The sequence below is a fragment of the Cricetulus griseus genome, chromosome 5 (assembly GCF_003668045.3).
Source record: "Cricetulus griseus strain 17A/GY chromosome 5, alternate assembly CriGri-PICRH-1.0, whole genome shotgun sequence".
NCBI classification, from domain to species: domain Eukaryota; kingdom Metazoa; phylum Chordata; class Mammalia; order Rodentia; family Cricetidae; genus Cricetulus; species Cricetulus griseus.
In genome coordinates, this window is record NC_048598.1 from 84,874,403 (window position 1) to 84,894,535 (window position 20,133).

At 50.6% G+C, this 20,133-nt stretch overlaps 1 protein-coding gene across 1 annotated transcript; it reads left to right on the top strand.

Annotated features, from left to right (window-relative positions):
* The first annotated feature begins 455 nt into the window (after positions 1-455).
* On the top strand, positions 456-9,713 carry Pkdcc (protein kinase domain containing, cytoplasmic). The gene is made up of 7 exons (XM_027417910.2): positions 456-1,137; positions 5,046-5,168; positions 5,711-5,982; positions 6,582-6,661; positions 6,883-6,987; positions 8,461-8,634; positions 8,847-9,713. Exons 1-7 carry the CDS (start codon positions 499-501, stop codon positions 8,930-8,932), a joined length of 1,479 nt encoding a protein of 492 aa, XP_027273711.1. The 5' UTR covers positions 456-498; the 3' UTR covers positions 8,933-9,713.
* The last annotated feature ends 10,420 nt before the right edge of the window (positions 9,714-20,133 follow it).

Sequence of the window (20,133 nt, forward strand, 5' to 3'; positions counted from 1 at the left end):
CGGGTCCCGTTATCCCGCCTCGCCTCGGGCTTGGAACCCGTGCACGCCGCCCCCTCCCCCGCTCCCCGGCCTGAGCTCCGGGGGCCGCGCGCTGGGCAGGGCCGGAGCCGCCTCCGCGCCGCTTCCCAGGCCCGGCTGGCCGCGGGAGGAGGTCCCGCTGTCAGTCAGCGGGGAAGGCCGGCCCGGGCGGCCGGAGGGGGCGGCGCCGAGGACGGGCTCGGCCGGGCGCTGGGAGGCGCTGGCGGAGGGGCGGGCGGGCGAGCGGGGAGGGAGGGGAGGTGGCTCCGGGCCTTATAAGCGGCGGGGGCAGGGCGGGAGGGAGGCAAGTGTCAGGCCGATGTGCCGCCCGCCGGGGGCCGGGGTCGGGGCTGCCCGGGCCATGCGCGCGGGCTGGGCAGGGGGCCGGCGCGGCGCGAAGCGGAGTCGCCTCGGAGCCTGAGCCGCCCGGGGCCGGGGCCGGGGAGCCCTGCGCGCGGCCGGCCAGGGGGGAGGGGAGCGATGCGGCGCCGGCGGGTGGCGGTGGCCGCGGGTTTCTGCGCCTCCTTCCTGCTGGGCTCCGTTCTCAACGTGCTCTTTGCACCGGGCTCGGAGCCTCCGAGGCCAGGCCAGTCCCCGGGACCCTCGGCAGCCCCGGGCCCGGGCCGTCGCGGGGGCCGTGGGGAGCTAGCCCGGCAGATCCGGGCGCGCTACGAGGAGGTGCAGCGCTATTCCCGTGGGGGTCCCGGGCCGGGAGCCGGACGGCCGGAGCGGAGGCGCCTGATGGACCTGGCTCCGGGAGGGCCGGGCCTGCAGCGTCCCCGGCCCCCGCGGGCCCGGCCCCCGCCCGACGGCGCTCCGGGCTGGCCCCCTGCTCCCGGCCCGGGCTCCCCCGGCCCGGGCCCGCGCCTGGGCTGCGCCGCGCTCCGCAACGTGTCTGGCGCTCAGTACGTGGGCTCAGGCTACACTAAGGCTGTGTACCGGGTCCGCCTGCCCGGCGGCGCCGCGGTGGCGCTTAAAGCAGTGGACTTCAGCGGCCACGATCTGGGCAGCTGCGTGCGCGAGTTCGGGGCGCGAAGGGGCTGCTATCGCCTGGCGGCCCACAAGCTGCTCAAGGAGATGGTGCTGCTGGAGCGGCTGCGGCACCCCAACGTGCTGCAGGTACGAGAGTGGGGTTCTGGGATGAGGGGGCTGGCTGGTCACTCTGAGAGACTCCTTGGTCTTCCAGAGTTAAGTCACGAGGCGTCAATGACTGTGTCCCGGTTGTAGCTAGGTGCAGAACCCAGTTCAGGGCACTACTGAGCGTCACCCAGCTGCTTCTCACCCTTTGGGTAAAACACTCTACCCAACTTACACGCATCCCTTAAAGACAGAGGCAAGGGCAGGAAGGGCCCCAAACTGGTGGCAGGGCAGTGAGTAAGGAGGTATGACCACATAGGACCCTGCTGCTGGCTGAAGCTGACGGTTCAACACCACAGTATTATCCCCAGTCATAGTGACCTCAAGCCCAACGCTAGCATTCAGCTTCAGTCAATTCCCAGCTGTAGTAACAGGATCCCCCATACTGGTAGAGCCCGAGTTCCCCCCCCCCCTTCTTCAGTGACATGTCTGGCTTTGGTGGGAAGGGCTGAAAAGAAACCTGTGTGTCTAACTTGATTCTCGGAGAGTCACTCATTCCTCACTCTGCTCACAGATCATTGGAAGGAATAAAGGAGGCCAGAAAATCCACGGCCTTTTCTAAAAGTGACCATGGGCTTTCCTGGGACTTCAAGTGAGTCCAGCTGAGACACCGGGGCAGCCTCAGGGTCTTAGGCCAGAAGACTTAAGGTCTGCCAGTCTGAATGCCACGCTCTTCTTAGCCAAGAGACTAATAGGTTCAAAAAGCCAGATGTATGCCTTCCTAGTAGAAAACTCTGTGTCCCTGTTCACTGGGGACACAGGCAGGAAGGATGAAACCCCACCCTGTCCCTCCAAGACTTAGACGGGACCTTCAGCACACCAGCTCCGTTCAAACACAGCCCACTGCCCCTCTCTGAGGGCTCTGCCTTGACTCTGCCTATGTCTGAGCTTACTGAAGGGTACCCCTGTCTGCAACTCACAGCTGAGAATCCCACCCATATCCACTTTCCATATCCAAAGAGCTGACCAGAAACTCAGCAGTCCATCCCTTCTTTTCTCAGTGGTGAGAAGTGGGCCCCAGGCCTGCAGGGATCTGTGGGCCATATGGAATAGAAGAGGCCAGAATGCTACTTGTACTCCTAATGGCTCCAAGTCTCCCTAGGACATGCCCTCCCAATCCTGGCCAGACACTTGTGACAAGCTCTGCCAAGGTCCTAGGCCCTGCATTGGTCCCAGGCAGCTACCTGTTGTGTGTGTTATCCGGCTGTGTGGCTAACACTGGCTGGAGCTTAAGGGATCGAGCAGCTGGTTACATGCCCATTCTAACTGGGAGGACCTTGTTTTCTTTTCCTCTTCTGGGTTCTTGGGAACTTTCTGGAAACCCCGTGGTGCAGGCCAGATTCTGAAGAGATGGAGAGGCCCTGAGTGACTTAGCAGGACACTCAGAGTTCATTAATTGTTCAAGGCCTTTTCACAGGACAGGTTTGACCTTCAGTGGGCCTTGCTGGCCTCACCAAGCATTTCAACAAGTATCCAGCTAGATGCCCACCCAGACCCATAGACAGGTCCTTCTCCTCCAAAAATGAGAGCACCAGAGAAAGACAAGACATTGCAACAGAAGACATTTCACCCAAGTCCTCACCAGCATGGCATCTCTCAGAACTGTAACCCCACCCCCACCCCTGCTCCCTCCAGCTTGAGGTTGAAGCTAGTTCCCTTAGAACAGAAGTAATAAGGGTCTTAGGGGAAAGTGGTTGTCCCTATCATGTCTTGGGAACTGCTTTGAGGGCAAGTTCCCCATGTATTCTCTGACTCTCAGGCCATGTCCCTGTGGCTTCTTCAAGTTCTACTGCCTCTGTAGCCCATGCAGCCTGCCATGTGTCTTCCTGCACAAGATGCCTCAGAGCTGTGTGCCAGGAACTAGAAATCCCGTTGTGTTAATACCTCCTAATCATTTAAAATTTCAAAACCATTTGACTGTTTGCTGAACTAGGGAGGAGCCAGAGGACTTTCTAAAGTATGTCAGGCTCCCAAGATCCCTCCCCGCTCTCTGGGCAGCCTGAAATTATGCCGTGGGCTCCACTAGTGAATGCAGGACAGCATCAGAGGCCTACCGTGCTCTTCCCAGCACAGACTCTGGTCACTAGGGGACTGCCTGGGGAATTCTGTCAGTCTTTTGGATCCTCTATCCTCCACATACATTCTCCTCATGGGACAGATGCTTCTGTAGTCCAGGGTCAAAGGGCACAAGAGTCTTCCCTCTCCTGATTCCATCATTCTGGGACCTCAGGCCTCAGATGGGCCCCCAGGCCTGCCAGGGCTGCAGATTCTGACCATGCTAGAGTGTATTTCTCTTCCAGAAAGAACAAAAGATGCAACTATGGTGCTCAAGCCTCATGCTTCCTGGTGGTGGTGGTGGAGGGGGGGTTTAATGGTGTCTTTTTATTTTTTTCCTGAGGAGTGTTGATTAATACCTCGTTAACAGTGTATTTAACGGCCTCTGGGTGTTTAATAACCTTCAGAAGTTTACCACAAAGGCCCAGACTGGAGCAAGAAAATGAGAACCAGGCCCCAGGGTTGCTGTCTTTACCTTCCCCGAAGCCCATCCTGGGTCTGGGGCCTCCCTGGGTGAATTGAGGGTGTGGAAGGAGAGAGAAAAAGAGGTGCCTAGGACAGGCCCTGGTCCCTTGCATCACAGCCCAGGTAACCTGGCAGACAAACACTGAGTCTGGCTTCTCTGGTGGGACAGGATTGGGACAGGATAGGGACGAGAGTGAGTGTTTGGGGCAAGCAGGGCAGCTGGGAAGGGTAGAAGGCTGGCATGAGGAGCTGCTGTGTACTGGCATATTTAGGCCACAGGCTTCCTGGCCTCCATCTCAATCCTCCACCACAGAGATCTTCACTTTCCCTTGTATGGCTTGGACAACTCGGCCTTTGTGCCCATGCTCCGTAGGGTGCTGGCTGTTTGGAGCCCATTGTGAGCTGGAGCTATGCAGTGTGTTGGGAGAAACATCGAGAAGCAGGCCTCCCTGTGAGATGCTAATATGGGCATGACGGCAAGGTTTTTTTCCCCCTGTGCTTTTTCCTGGACAGCTGGGGGATGCCAGGAGCCATCCCCAGGGTGAGAGAAGTATGGAGCATCTTCTAACCATACACTCCCAAACAGACTTTCCCTGAGAACCACTCTTCACTGTGTCTCCCATTTATGTCACGTATCCAGATGTGCCTCTGTACTTTGCAAAGTTGAGACCGCAGAGAAATTGGCATAGGGGAGGGAATCGGATGATCATTTGCTGACAGAGGAACCAGGTTGTGGAACCGTGGTGACATCCATTTGAATCCCAGCTCCTATGTTTGTTAGCCGTATAACCCATTTAAGCAACATAACTTTGCTTGAGTTGATTTCCCCAGCCAAACTCAGACATAGTGATAGGGGTCATGAGCCACCAGCATGATCATAAGAACTGGAAGACTGGCAAGATGGCTCAGTAGGTAAAAGTGTGTGTAAAAGTGTGTGCCACCAAGCCTGATGGCCTGAGTTCACTCTCTAGAGCCCACACTGAAAGATGAGAGCCGGCTCCTGGAAGTTGCTCTGTAACCTCAACACACACACTCGTGCATACCATGTACACCACAATATTAATAAGTTAAAGTTTAAAAAATGAGAACCAGGTTGTGCACATAGCATATTACCTTGGCACATGGTGGCCAAGCCTGCCTATCTCCCTGAGTAACAAGAGGTGAGGGACTGAGGCTGCCAAACCAGAAGAAACTAAGGCTCTGGGAGCAGAGGCCAAACTTCCCAGGAAACACTGTTCTTCACTGGCTTGAGCGAAAGCAAAGGCAGAGGGAGGGCCTCAAGGGCAGAGGGCAGAGCATCTGATAGTCCAGTCTCTCTCCATCCCTACCTCTACCCTGTGACCTAATGACCTGCCCTGAATTTCCCCTAGCTCTACGGCTATTGCTACCAGGACAGTGAGGACATCCCAGACACACTGACCACCATCACAGAGCTGGGTGCCCCTGTGGAAATGATCCAGCTGTTGCAGACTTCCTGGGAGGACCGATTCCGAGTAAGCCTGGGCTTTTTGTGGGGATGGTTCTCCCTTAGAAGACAGTCTCCCAGAGTAGCCTAGACTTCTTCTTAGCCTGGGAGGGAGGAAGGAGCACATGGTGCTCAGCCATAGGCCAAAGGGAGGTAGCAGGCGAGGTGGAGACTTGGGGAGGGGGCAGGACAGAGGCTCCTGGTGTTCTGTGTTCTTGCTGTTCTCCCTGCTCACTATGTGTAGGTGCACATGAGCACACTCCACCTGCTATCTCACTCTCAGCCTATGCCATGTGCATGCTTAGTCAGCCAAGGGTCATCCATGCCATGCACATGACTAGTCAGACAGGGGTCATCCATGCCATGTGCATGGTTAGTTAGCCAGGGGTCATCATGCCATGTGCATGGTTAATCAGACAGGGGTCAGTTGAAGATCAGCAATCTTTCCAAGACACTGGCTGCAGCCTTTATGTTGCATTAGAACCTGAAAAGGACGAAGGCTGATCTCCAAGCGAAATCCAGAGCCTGTGAGTCCAGTAGGCCTGACCCAACCTATGTGTCTACCCTCAGATCTGCCTCAGCCTTGGCCGCCTCCTCCATCACCTAGCCCACTCCCCACTGGGCTCAGTCACTCTGCTTGACTTCCGCCCTCGGCAGTTTGTGCTAGTGGATGGGGAGCTGAAGGTCACGGACCTGGATGATGCCCGAGTGGAGGAAACGCCATGTGCTAGTGTTGCTGACTGTATCCTCGAGTTTCCAGCCAGGAACTTCACTCTACCCTGTTCAGCCCAGGGCTGGTGTGAGGGCATGAATGAGAAAAGGAACCTCTACAACGCCTACAGGTGATGACCCTACATTTTGGGACTCCAGCCAAGGAGGGGCTGGCAGGGCAAGAGCCCCATGGGGGGCTAGAAGGCCAACCAGGGAGAATAACCTTGACCAGTGAAAACCCCGGGGGCCCAGTCAAGAGAGAATGTGACTGTACAGCTAAAAATAGAGAGCTCTGAGAGCTAGTTCGTAGGGGCAGCTGGAGGCTTCTTAAAATAGTGTCACATTCAGGGCCTAGGACTGCCAGAACTGGCACGTCCCTTCTCTACCCTAGCTCTGACCTTTACAAAGCTCCTCACAGCTGAAACCCCAACTACGGGGTGCTACACCTCTGGGGTCAAACAAAGGACAATGTGGGCTGGAAGATGAGGAAGGGTGGAAAAAGGGACCTCTGGTACCAGTTTGGACTCAAGCTAGTCATAGTAGTCACAACTGTGCCCAGTGCCATACTTCAAGGCTGAATTGAGTCCCTGGAATAGTGTGGACATGCTTGGTCCCTGTATGAGGATTCAGGCTCCCAGACCACATTGAAGTCTATACCTATTGGAAGCGAAAGGGAAGGACATACTTCCAAAGGCTGGGCTCCTGAGCCCCTGTCCTGTCTCTGTCACAGGTTCTTCTTCACATACCTCCTGCCCCATAGTGCCCCTCCTTCCCTCCGGCCTCTGCTGGATACCATCGTCAATGCCACAGGTAAGCCTCAGGACCCATCTGCTTCCTGTCGCCTGCCACTGCCCTGTCAGACATGGAGACAAGAATGACTCTGGGCAATGCAAAGTCTAGGACCTATTATATTCTAAGACAATATTCTGTGGTAAGGGCCCTCCCTAGCCACCAGACTTTGGGCCCAAGCCCTGGTTGTGGGGAGGGACAGGAACCCAGGTACATCATGATAACTGTACTGCACTTTGCAGGAGAGCTCACCTGGGGGGTGGATGAGACCCTGGCCCAGCTAGAGATGGTGCTGCATCTGTTCCGGAGTGGGCAGTACCTGCAGAACTCCACAAGCAGCAGTGCTGGTGAGTGACCACCTCAGGGACCCAGGGGCTAGGCAGGTAGAAGAAGCAGGTGTAAGAATGAGTGGCTTCCACCCACTGGGCTCTGGCTTACCCTTCTGGAGACTCTTGTCTCGAAAGGCCACCCTTGGGATCACTTAGACAGTGGAGCTCTCCCTTGAAGTCCCATCCCTGACTGAGCTAGAACAGCTAGAATTCTGCCTTCCTGTGAACGGCTTCAAACACCTCCGTGTGACTCACCCCTGGTACCTCATTTTCCTCATCTGAGAATTGGGTTCAAGATGATTCACCTAGCAAAATTCTTGTAGGCCTGCAAGGTGTGTAAAAGCAATTAGCACAGTTCCTATTGCCCAGCTGGAACCCAATACACATTTGCTTCTTTCCTTCCTCTGCACTCCTGGGCCTTGCAGGGCAGCTGGAGAAAGGGGGCAGGCTACTCTGAAACCAGCCAAGAAGCCACTTCTCCCAGGGATAGGGAGAATTACAGCTACTGTTGTAGGCAGTGGTCCCTCTACAGAAGCCTTAGGGTTTAGCAGTGGTTGGCAGGGGGGCAAGGGGTGGGCAGCCTCTGTTTTCAAGGAGGCCTGGCCAGCCTTAGGGGTGGGGGAGCCCTCGTTAGCCCTGTAAATAAAGTTTAACGAGGTGAACAATGGCTGGCTCTGTCCCTGAGGACTCAGTTTATGGGGCCATAAATCACAGGCAACCCTGCCTGGACTTTGGTCTAGTCCCTGGCAGGAGAAGGAGGCAGGAGGGTGGGGTGACCAGAGGCCCAGGGCTTCTGCATTATCAGTCAGCAACCGGGGCTCCCAGGGCAGTGGGAAAGACCAGGGAGCCAGAGGCTCATTCTCAGCCTCTTGTAGAGCCCTTGTACTCGCTGGATCTCTAGGGCTCTGCACCACAGGGAGACCTCAATCCTTCTCAGACATGTGAACCCTGAATTGTGGCATTTTGTGATGCCTCTTAACCTTAAAACTCCTTTACTGGGGTCCCAGGCCTGTCTTAGAAGCTTAGCTGGCCTCTACCAGAAGTCAGGACCAAGTATGTCAGAGAGTCTCTGAACCCTTGCAACACATGGGCCAGACTGGAATCTAGTCAAGAATCCTTAGGCCCCACCCCAGGCCTTCCCGAATCAGAACCTACATTTTTAATCACACCGTAAGGAAATATATACGCACCATGATATTTGAGAAGACTGTTCCCAAATCTCTAAAATGCCCCGACCTCAGACCCCAACATAGACAGCTGGTATCTCTGAGTGTGTGCCTGGCCCACACTGTACTGTTTAAACTAGCTAGGTGGCCTTAAATCTAAGAGATGTGTATGTCCTGAAATCCAAGCCTGTACCTGGCTGTCAAGTGAGCTTGTGGAGCTCTGGCTGCCTTCCTGTCCGTGCTGGATGTGCTGGCCTGGACATCAGCTTTCAAATGAGCCCTCACCCTAGGCACACCATTCTGTTTTCTCCCCTTCATTCTTTAGAGTACCAACGCATTCCAGACAGTACCATCACACAAGAGGATTATCGCTGCTGGCCATCCTACCACCATGGCGGCTGCCTCCTGTCTGTGTTCAACCTGGCTGAGGCAGTAGATGTCTGTGAGAGCCATGCTCAGTGTCGTGCCTTTGTGGTCACCAACCAGACCACCTGGACAGGTGAGTTAGAGGGAGTAGGTGTCTCAAAGGAGTGACTAGACATCTCCAAAGGATGAGAAAGGTTAAGGGCCTCCCTCAGAAAAGCCAGAGACAGAGACAGTGAGAGAAATATATGTGTATATGAGTCCTTTAAGGCAACCATTTTATAGATAGTGGCCCTGTATCCTAGGAGACAGTTACCGAGACCTGTAACCCCTCATCTCTGTCCTTAGGTCGGAAGTTGGTCTTTTTTAAGACTGGATGGAGCCAAGTGGTCCCCAATGCCGGCAAGACCACATATGTGAAGGCCCCTGGTTGACTGGTCGTGGGCTCAGCTGACCGGCTGGCATCTTTACCAGCCAGGCTTGCCTGCTTCGGGAGTGACTTGCATATCACCTGGGAACCCCTGCAGACAAAGCTAACATCCCAGACCAACTGATGTGACCAGGACAAACGTGCAATATGCAAAACTGTTAAAATGTGAGTTTGCCAGCTTAGGTCTGAGACTGTTGAGGGCTGAATGCATCTTGAGAGCTCTGGGCTGCCAGCGGGGCTCAGGCTAGTCTTAACTGGGACAGTTCCATGGGCAGCCCCATCGCTGCATTCATGGTTTGAGAGTGTAGCCAGAACACTGCTGCTGCTGCTGCCGGTGCTGCTGCTGCACAAGTCACAGTGGGCAGGAGCTGCTTGGGGACAATCAGTTGCAGAATGTTCTCTCAGCTCAGCTCCAAATGGGGAGCTGCGGGATGGATGCTCCAAGCAAGATGTTGAGTGAAACGGTACCTGGGAAGGCTGTCTTTGCCTCTCCCCAGAGGTTGCTCCTAGGCCAGCCCAGGGGTCATGGGCAGTGGTGCACACATCCATATGAGCCGAGACTAGGGTGGAGGAGCAGATTGCATTTGAGCCAGGACCTGGGGTGGGGGTAGGGTCGGAGCCTTTCTGCCTCATTTGCTTTCAGTGAAAGCCACCAAGCAGCCAAAACCAGGCTCTCCCCCTCCTGGAGTTTGCATTTCCAGAAGCTTTTGTACTTCTTGTTCATTAAATTGTTTATTTTTGTAAAAAAAAATTAATCAATTAATAAAATGATGTTTCATGACAAATACTCTTCTCAGCCACGAGTTCTTGAGAAGCTCCTTCCTTGGGCCCAGTTATGTCTCTGGTGCATCTGGCTAGTAGTCTGTGTCTAACGGGGGTTGACACTTCTGAGGAGGGAGATCTCAGTGGCAAACACTGAAGATACCATGGTGTGTTTTTAGGCTCTTCTCCCACAGTGCCTATTTCCTGCTTGGATCTCCATGTCAAATCCAGAGTGAAGGACATGAGGGATCCACCACATTCTCCCCAAGAGGTTCTCATTGTAACACATTTTGACTGTGCACAAAGCCTTATCCCAAGAGTGTCATCCTTATAGTAAGATGCTGGCTGTCTAAATTAACTGCTGGAGACATAATTAAGAAGGGTAGCCAAACAACCTCCAGGCAAACTGGCTTTGCCTGGTGCACTCTAGATGTATATCTCATCACCACTGCTCACCACAAATTCATAGGCACTATTCTTTCTTAGAGCCTTTCTCTAAGCAAGAAATATGTGGAGACTGGAGAGAAGGAAGGGTCTATAGAAAAACCAGTTTGTATGGATTTAGCAAGAATAATCTAGCAGGGGTGTTTGGATACCCAAAGCATAAAAGATGAACCAGGGACAGGCTGGAGATCCAGGTTAGCGTTAGAGAACACGTTCTCTTTCTGCAACAAGCTAAGGCATTAAAAGCTTTGCAGAAAGATTCACACAGAGGTGACTGAATGGACAGATGGTAGACAGTTTCTCCCTCAGACTAGTGAGCCTTGCTTGCCTCAGAACCTCTTTCTGGGGGCAGAAATGGCCATGCTTAGTTCGACAAAACTGAGAAAAGAAGAGTTGCAACCTGGAGTTAAAAGGCAATGGAATATTACTATACTAAAGCAGCATCTTTCTTCCCTCCAGACAGCCATCCATACACAGCCACCTATCTCTCAGTTTTCTGCTGCATCTCTTCCCGCAAACACCAGAGCCACTCATGACACCTGCTCTCTTTAGAACCTAGACTTGGTCTACTCTCGTGTAGTAACGGTGATTTCCAAGAGCAGTGGGTAGAGAAAACATATTCACCTACTGATGCCTCAGGTGACATCAGAGAAGAGAGGCCTGGTGGATGGGGAGTATAGCTCTGTTTCAAAGTCCAGGAAGACAGAAGCAACACAAAGGGGCAATGTAGCTAGATGATTCTTCTCTGTGAGGTTCTAGAGCCAGGCCAAGATGGGCCAGCAGCCCTAGGAAATGCTGCCTTTGTTTGTTGGCTAAATAATTTCCCTGAATTTATTTGTCTGCAAATTTTAGGTTGATAATATCAGAAGGCTTGGAATGAAGGAAATTCTGTCCATACAGGTCCTAGCCAGTGTCAGCCAACTTTGGGCACAGTGGCAAACACTGTCGCTATGTGATCAGTTAGCTGAACCCATGATCCGTTCACAGGGAGCAAGGCAGAGTGGACTATCTGCACCCCTGCCTGAGATGCCCCCCCACCCCTAAGCAAGCACTGCTTTTGACTGGGCGAGGTGAGGCCCAGCTCTGGGGCCAGTGCCTTGGGAGTTGAGTGTGTGGCAGACAGAAAAGGCTTGGAAGAGGATTAACGTGAAAGCAGAAAATGGGATTAGGAGGCTTCGGGATAATGTGCCCACCCGCCCCCTGTCCGTGACAACGGCTTCTGGCTTTCATTCCATGGCCAGAACATGTAAAACATGGCTGCCCCCTGCTCCAGGATCAAGAGGCAGAGGGTTGCTTGACTCTGACTGGGAGATTCCGATTGTTCTTGGCTGCCCTTCCATGTACTTTTCATTTAATCCTCATGGCAACCCTGGATTGGGTATTTGTCCTGAGAGTGGAAGGAAGAGCCAGGGTCTAACCTGGTTTCTGTACCCAGATGTCTGTCATCTCCTTCTCTCAGCATAGCAATCTTTGAAGACTGGGGTCACCAACAGGACCAGTGATCCACTCACACATGCCACTCCACAGGGAAGGGACCCCCGACTACAGCCATACCTTTGAAGGGCTGCTCCATAGATGGAGAGCCAAGACTATCTCACTGGCATCATCACACACAAAGAATGAGGATGTCCATAAAGGATCTGTCCCTGAAGGACCCATCTGAGGTCTGTGCACAAAAACCCCAATTCCTGTTCACGTCTGTGGTAATGTTCCTGTCACATGCAAAAACTGCCTATCAATCTAACTGTATGAAGAAGATACACCAGAAGCATGCTGCATCCACCTGCCTGCTCTCCTCTGCCCTTGTTCTGCTTTGTTATATCTTCCTCAAAGTGAGGTGGCAAGACACCCCTACTCCAGCACCCAGGGGTCCAACAGGAAAAAGTGCAATGAATGTAAGATACAGTGAGTGACAGGGGTACAGCATAGGGGAATCCCAGGAGTAGTGGGACAACCTGAGGCTGTAGGGATTAAATTGCCACCTCGAACCATGGGAAGGGAATGGGAGCCATTACCAGAGCCTGGTAAACCCCCAAAGGAGCCATGTGGAAAGGCCACAAGAAAGGAAATGACCAATGCAACCAGGTGCACAAGGCAACCTCACACAGAGGGGCCCTCTCGTCACAGTCCCTTCCTTCCTTCTCAAGCTCCTGTAGAGAGGACAAATCTAAGTTACAGCCAGAGGGCTACAGAAATTGGTGTGGGTGCACTGTTGCCAGTCCTCCCAGATAGGCAACAGCATGGAAGGGAGCTGCTACAAGGACCAGGAGCCCCTCACCCTTCACACTAGAGGACTGGATTCCCTTGAGGAGGCTTAAGAGAAAATGTCTCTCTCTGGTTCCATTTGTATATATTCAGTTACTGTGTTGTTTTGGTGAAGTGGCAGCTTTGGCCCAAACTTTCAGAGGAGTCCTCTATTGCATACATACTTATTGAGATCCTTCCACCTGAAAGAGTTCTTAGCCTCTGATGAAACTCAGCCTTTAGAAGAAAGATCTTAGGTAATGCAACGGTTTGTGGTCCTCCAGATGTAACCAGATATACAGCCAATCAGAGGTATTAAAATTCTATGGGAGGCTGAGTGGTGGTGTGTTGGGAGCTGCAGAGTACCGCGCCTAAAAAATGGCACCGGTTTCCGCCTTCCACCAGCCCGACGGCGAGTGCTCTCTGTTGTAAACAACTCCTAATTTGGTAAAGGCCACGTATCTTCTTAATTCTGCTTGGAGACAACCTATCCTGGCGCACCACGTGGGGTTAGGTGATTGGTAGTTGTAGGCTATATGAGGCCCCGTCTTCCACTATCCGGGGCCACTCCCTGTAAATCAAGATTCCCAAGTAAAACTGTGAGAAGAAGATTCCTCGGTGTTGCGTCGTTCTTGCTGGTCAAGGGTGGATGCCACAGTGGTGGAACATGCCTTTACTCCCAGCACTTGGGAGGCAGATGCAGGCAGATCTCTCTGAGTTCAAGGCCAGCCTGCTCTGCAAAGCAAGTTCTGGACAGCCGGGGATATACAGAGAAACTCGGTTTTAAGAAACAACAAACGAAAACAAAACAAAACAAAATTCTATGGGAGGCATCTAGGAAGAGAATTCATGGGTCAGCACACGTGTTGCACAAGCATGAAGACCCAGGTTTGGCTAAAAGCCAGGTGTCTGTAACCCCAACATTGCACAGGCAAAATCAAGCAGGCATCCAAAGTTTGCTGGTCTGCCAGTCTAGATGAATCAGTAAGTTCCAGGTTCAGTGAAGACACCCTTCCCCAAAAGCAAATCAAAGAGACCTAGAAGACACCCAACAGCAACCTCTCTCCATGCACACAAACACACATGTGTATGTGTTTATCACACACACATATGCTACAGGAACACAACAGACATCCCATTAGGGGAACGGTACCTTAAAAATCAGTTGTGAAGATAATAATGAAGAAAGCTGAAAATCTTTGGACTGGTATAACCCATGTGGCTTCTTGAGCTGTCACTCAAGAGTTTTGAACTTTTCACCTCAGGCCAGTGTGATGGCTCCAAAGGTAAAGGTGCCTGTTGCCCAGCCTGACAACCTTGAATTCCATCATTGAGACCCACATGGTAGAAAGAGAAAACAGGACCCCACTAGATACCCTCAGATTTCCACAGCTGTGACGAGGCGTGTGCCCCCATGCTCCAAATTATAAAAAAAATAAAATGTAGGGGCTGGAGAGATGGCTCAGAGGTTAAGAGCACTGACTGTTCTCCCAGAGGTCCTGAGTTCAATTCCCAGCAACCACATGGTGGCTCACAACCGTCTATAATGGGATCTGGTGCCCTCTTCTGGCATGCACTGTATACGTGATAAATAAATAAATCTTTAAATAAAATGTAATTAATAAATAGGAATCCCTATTTTTTAAGGTGTCTCTCCCTTGTCTCTCCCTTGAGTCCTTCCATTCTCCCCACCAACCCCCCCATCCCACCCCATCCACTCCTCAGGGAGGATGAGGCCTCCCATGATGGATCATCAAAATCTGTCATATCATTTGGGGCAGGGCCTAGGCTCTCCCATTTATCTAGTCTAAGAGAGTATCCCTTATCTAGTCTGAGAGAGAGCCCGTAAGGAATGGGCTCCCAAAGCCCATTTGTGCACTAGGGATGAATACTGGTTCCACTGCCAGAGGCCCATAGACTGTCCTGGCTTCCCAACTGACACCCAGGTTCAGGGGACCTGGTTCAGTCTTAATGCTGGTTGCCAAGCCGTCAGACTGGGGTCCATGAACTTCCACTTACTCAGGTCAGCTGTTTCTGTGAGTTTCCCCAGCATGGTCTTGACTCCTTTGCTCATCACTCCTCCCTCTCTACAACTGGATTCCAGGAGTTTGGCTCAGTACTTAGCTGTGGGTGTCTGCTTCTGCTTCCATCTGCTACTTGATGAGGACTCTAGGATGGCATTTAAGGTAGTCATCAATGGAATCTCTACTTTTAAAAGCGAATAATCTTGCTACTGTTACCTAAAGTGGTGTTTTCATTCTTCATGCTGTTCATAACAGAAACAGAGTACACAGCCTTCGCACCATTGAGCATCTTCGGCCCCTCGGGGGCCTCCTGCACCTTCAGCATCTTACAGTTCCTTTTTGAGATTCCCCTACTTGGAAGAGCTCGTAGTCATCTGCAGATGCCAGTCACCATGTTAGATATACCTCCCCTCTTCCACAAGTTTATCCTGTCACCAAAACAGACACATCCGGAAAAAAAATTTTTATAAGAAACGGCTGTGTGCTAATGCACAAACTGACTTAGTGGAGCCCATTCTATATGGAGAGATACCTTGCCCAGCCTAGACACGGGGGTGTGGCTGGGGGAGAGGTGCCTTGGTCCTGCCTCAACTGGATGATGGGACAGACTTAGTAGACTTCCTAGGGGAGGCCTTACCCTCTCCCAGGAGCAGAAGGGAGGTGGGGAAAAGAGGCATAGCAGAAGGAGAGGATGGAGGGGGAACTGGGATTGGAATGTAAAAAATAAATTAATAAAAAATGAACAAACAAAAAAAAGAGAGAAAGAAACGGCTCTGTGGCAGGAAATTGACCAAACAAGGGACCTGATGGTCACATCTCTAGTCACTAAGGGCCTGTCCACCTGGACCACCAAAAACATCTGCTCCCCAGCAACCACTCCACTGTTGTTAACATTTTTCTACACCCAAAGAAACACTTAACTTATCCCAGCTCTTTAGTTCTTATCTCGGAGCCATTTCCCTATTTGTCATCAGACATTCTCCTCATCGCCATGGCGACACTCTGCGGACAGGCTTTGGGTACAGAGCTTTCCAAGGCTTCTGGAAAGTGTAAATAGATTGTGTCTACTGCTTCCCCCTTATCCACACTCTTATTTGACCCTTCAAAGAGCTCTGGTAGATTATGGAAGCGTGGTTTCTCCTTAGCACAGACAGGCTGCCTTGCCACAGGGAGGTGGAGTTTGCTCAAGTGATCTCTAATCCGGCCCTTAGAGATCCCGACAATTTACCCGGCGAGCTGGTGGGGGTGGGCTGTTTCCCTGACACACCTCGAGAGGCCTCTAGTTCTTCACCAGTGAGTCAACCTCCAACTCTGAAGGCGGGGTTTAAATGAGTTCACCAGACCCAAGATAATTGATAAATAGATGTTTATTGGGGAAGCACTTACACAGATTAAATAACCGCTGCGGCTTCCCTGCTCCAGAAGATGCAGTCTCTCTGCCGCTCTGATGTTCTCTGCAACCCAAAAGAGCGCGCGCCCCGCTGCTCCTCTACCTTGGACCTGAAACCACGCCCAAAGGGTGTGTGAACTGTTACAAGTTCACCAGCAAGGCAAGATGCCACTACACAAATCAACATCTCATTTATCCTGCCTCACCATTAGATAAGTCTCCTTATTTATTGGCCACGGGGAGATGGTGGGTACAAGACAGGCAAATAATAATAAAATCTACCGTGTGCTTTGCCTTCTGTGGCCTAGAGAAGTCACCGAATTCATCTTAACTTGTGCAGGAGGCGGCGTGAGGTTATTTGTATCCCATTTCGTTTTATGACATACCGTTTTGTTTACATCATTCTCTAGGTTGTATATAGGACATAAATTGACCTCAAATGATCTGGTCTTGTCTAGTCATTTTTTTTTTCCTGCCATCCATAAAAAATTTAAAGGCGGCTATTTCTCTAAGAAATGATTATTGCGCTCAGGGTTCAGAGATGTTGTAATTGAAAAGGACAGTTTACCTTGTATCCCCATCTCCAGTATGTTCTTGTTCCAGCCTTTGATGCTATGAGGCATCTTCTGGCTTTATCATTGAACTGCAGCATTGTGAAGTCAGCTGAGAGAAAATGAGTTTCGTCTTTAAAATGTAAACGTCTCCTGAGCACATTTAGTACTGTTTGACTTGAGTGTCAGGATATTGCTTTTCCTAGGATGGACTTCACATGCGGAAATAAAAATAAAAAATAAATAAAAAACATATTATCCACGATCCTGTCACACATTCTGAAAGGAGCCCCCCACCCCCGCCCACCCAATAGCTTCTCCAAATGTTTGCTGAGATGCAGACATCGCCACATTTTGGTTAGAAACTTCCAGGTTAACTTTTTTGTTTGTTTGTTTTTTGAGACAGGGTTTCTCTGTGTAACTTTGGAGCCTGTCCTGGAGCTCGCTCTGTAGACCACGCTGGCCTCAAACTCACAGAGATCCTTCTGCCTCTGCCTCCTGATGCTGGGATTAAAGGCATGCGCCATCATTGCCTGGCCCCAGGTTAACTCTTTACGGCTCCAGTCTTTATGGAACCCATTCATGCTGCTTAGGAAAATACAGGCTGAGCCAGGTGGTGGTGGTTCACACATTTAGTCCCAGCACTTGGAAGACAGAGGCAGCCTGGTCTACAGAGTGAGTTCCAGAGCAGCCAGGGCTACACAGAGAAACCCTATCTCAAAAACAACAACAACAAAAACAGGGAAAAGAAAGGGAGGGATGGAGGTAGGAAAGGAGGGAAGGAAAGGAAGGAAGGAAGGGAGGAAGGAAGGGAGGGAGGGAGGGAGGGAGGGAGGGAGGGAGGGAGGGAGGAAGGAAGATAGATTAATACTGAGAGAGAAATGGAGACTTTAGGAATAGTCAAGTGTTGGGTTACAGATGTGGCTTGTTGTGTGGAGTGTTTGCCTAGCCTGCCTGAGGCTGAGTTGAACCCTCAGCACACCATGAACTAGTCGAGTGTGGCACATCAGCAGTCCCAACACTTGGGAGGTGGCGGCAGGAGGATCAGAAGTTGAAGGTCATCTTCAACTATACAGTGGGTTTGAGGCAGGTCTGTGATATGCAGGGAGATGGTCCCTGCAATATTATCTAGACTCACACGAATGAGGATTATAAAGTAATACAAGAAAATATATAAGTTATACTAATAAATGAAAGAAATAGGGGGCAAACCTAGGCTTTTCTAGTGATGGGGAAAATGTGTAAAAATTAATAGAAGGAAATACAAAAGACCAAGTGCTTCTTTATAATTATGCTTTTCTTTGTTTTCACATTTCCAGGTATGCTACATATAACAATAAGTCTTTCCGCCAAGCCACCCCAGCCCTGCTGCCTTGTGGGCACTTTCTGCCAGGCCGCCCAAGTTCCGCCCGCTACCACCTTAAGGTCCCAAGTAACACAGAGAGACTTATATTAGGTACAAATGCTGCTTGGCCAATGACCAGGATTTCTCATCTGCTAGCTTAGTCTTAATTATCATAAATCTATATATTTTATAAGACTTATCGGACGCCAGCAGCAAGCATCCTGTCTTCCTCGGCTCACGTGGTGACTCTGCGCCTTCTCCTACCTTTCCCAGAATCCTCCTTAACTCTTAGTCCCACCTATCTTGTTTTCTGTTTGGCCAACAGTACTTTATTTATCAACCAATAAGACAATCATATACACAGAAGGACCTCCCCCTACATATTTTTATTTTTTGTTTACTATTTATCTTAACATATAATGAGTTTCACTGTGGCATTTCATACTTTCATGTCACTATACTTTGCAATATTGTTTGATTAATAAAAGCACCTTTTTTTGTAGTAGTATTTTTTGTAGTACTGGACCTCATGCATGCCAGTCACACACTCCACTGCTGAGCTATGTGCCAAGCCAAAAAAAAAAAAAAATGTGGTTTTTATTTGGATTATAGTTTCACTATATTGAAGGAATGGTTCCGATCTTTGTACCAAAAGTGAGACCAAAATCTCTCATTCCGTTATATGACTGTTCTTTAATAGCTAATAGAGGAATTGAAATCACACATAAGTACAGGAGCCAGCAGGCACTGAAGCAGTGGTTATCAGGGCCAGGCGTGTGAGCTGAGCTGCACAGGCAAGTTGAGAGGAATCAGAGTGTGTGTGTGTGTGTGTGTGTGTATGTGATGCATGTATGTGTGTGTTGTGGGTATATGTGTGTGTTATGTGTATTTGTGGTGTGTGTGAATATGTGTGTGGTGTGTGTACGTGTGTGGTGTGTGTATGTTGTGTGTATGTGTGTGATATGTGTATGTGTTGTGTATATGTGTGTGAGTATGTATATGTGTGTATGTGACTATGTGTGTGTTGTGTGTATGAATGTGCATGTGTGTGGTGTGTGTATGTGTGTGTTGTGTATATGTGTGTGAGTGAGTATGTGAGTGTTGTATGTGTGAGTGTGTGTATGCAAGTGTGTTGTGTATGTATGTGTCTATATTGTGTGTTGTGTATATGTGTGTCAGTGTGTATATGTTTGTATGTGAGTATGTGTGTGTGTGGTATATGTATAAGTGTGTATTGTGTGTTGTGTGTGTATGTGTATGTTTTATGTGTATGCGAGTGTGTGTGGTGTGTGTATGTGTGTGTGTACGCTAGTTTGTGTATGTATGTGTGTGTGTTCTTTCTTTTCTTTTTAATTATGTGTATGTGGGTCATAGGGTATGTACACAGAAGCACAAATGACTGAGGAGATGTCATATCCCCCTAGAGCTGCAGCCACAGACAGAGCCCAAGTGTAGGTGGTGCGATCCAAACTCAGTTCCTCTGGAAAAGCAGTACACTCTTAGCACTGAACAATATTTCCAGCCCCTTTTCATGACTTCCAGTCTGTGTGCTTTGAGCCACTAATTGAAATTTAAAATTAAAATAAGATAAAGACATTTGTGGGTCAAACAAGGCATGTCTACATGTTGTATTCACCCAGCTGACAGTCGGTTTGTGACCTCCAGCACAAAAACCACCCCAGAAGCTCCAGCCAGCTGCCTTCTTTGCAGGTACCCAATCAAACAATCCCCTCTCCCCCACAATCCACATGTCTTGGCTCACTCTTCTGCTGTAGTCCTGCAATGATGCCACCTGCTTGATGAGGGTGATGAAGCATAGTAGTCCTCAGATGCAAAAAGGCTTGCAAATCTGTCCAAGGCTGGAAGCATTTCTCCTGCCAGAATGTGAGAGCTGGTGACATTTTTGGTATTAATTTGTTTCTCCGTCTGTCGCTTACATTAAGTGTGGCCGTGAGGAATGGATTTGATGCTGTTCAAATATGCCCAATTTCATCCACAAGCCCCTTCGCAATTGTCAGATGGTACCAGCCAGTCCCAAACCCTGTTTCCAGCTTGTCAATCAGACTTCAGCAGTAAATGTATTTATCACTGTTTATTCCAGCACCACTACCCTGCCTAGCACAAATGCCAAGTTCAGGGGACCAATGTCCAAACATTCCTCTCTTGGGTGGGAGTGTAGCTCAATGGCACAGTGCTTGGCTAGCACGCTCAGGGCCCTGGGATCCTGGTTATTTCTGAGCTGAGTCTGCTCTCCACCTCCAGAAAAAATGACTTCCCTGCGATGACCAAGTGACTTTGCCACATGGATTTCTCACTGTTCTTGGATCCTCCAGTATTGGACCCTAGACTTGAAGAAAGTATAGCTAACCTTCATTGGTCCCTGATCCATTATCTGACCCCATTAAGTCACTGTACTGTCCCTGCTGTCCTGAACCATGGCAAATT

What these genes read in the sequence shown, in the direction of transcription:
- Pkdcc (XM_027417910.2), top strand. Translation starts at nt 499, where the DNA reads ATGCGGCGCCGGCGGGTGGCGGTGGCCGCGGGTTTCTGCGCCTCCTTC. An exon ending in GGCACCCCAACGTGCTGCAG is followed by an intron (nt 1,138 to 5,045) that starts GTACGAGAGTGG and finishes AATTTCCCCTAG; the next exon opens with CTCTACGGCTATTGCTACCA. An exon ending in AACCTCTACAACGCCTACAG is followed by an intron (nt 5,983 to 6,581) that starts GTGATGACCCTA and finishes TCTCTGTCACAG; the next exon opens with GTTCTTCTTCACATACCTCC.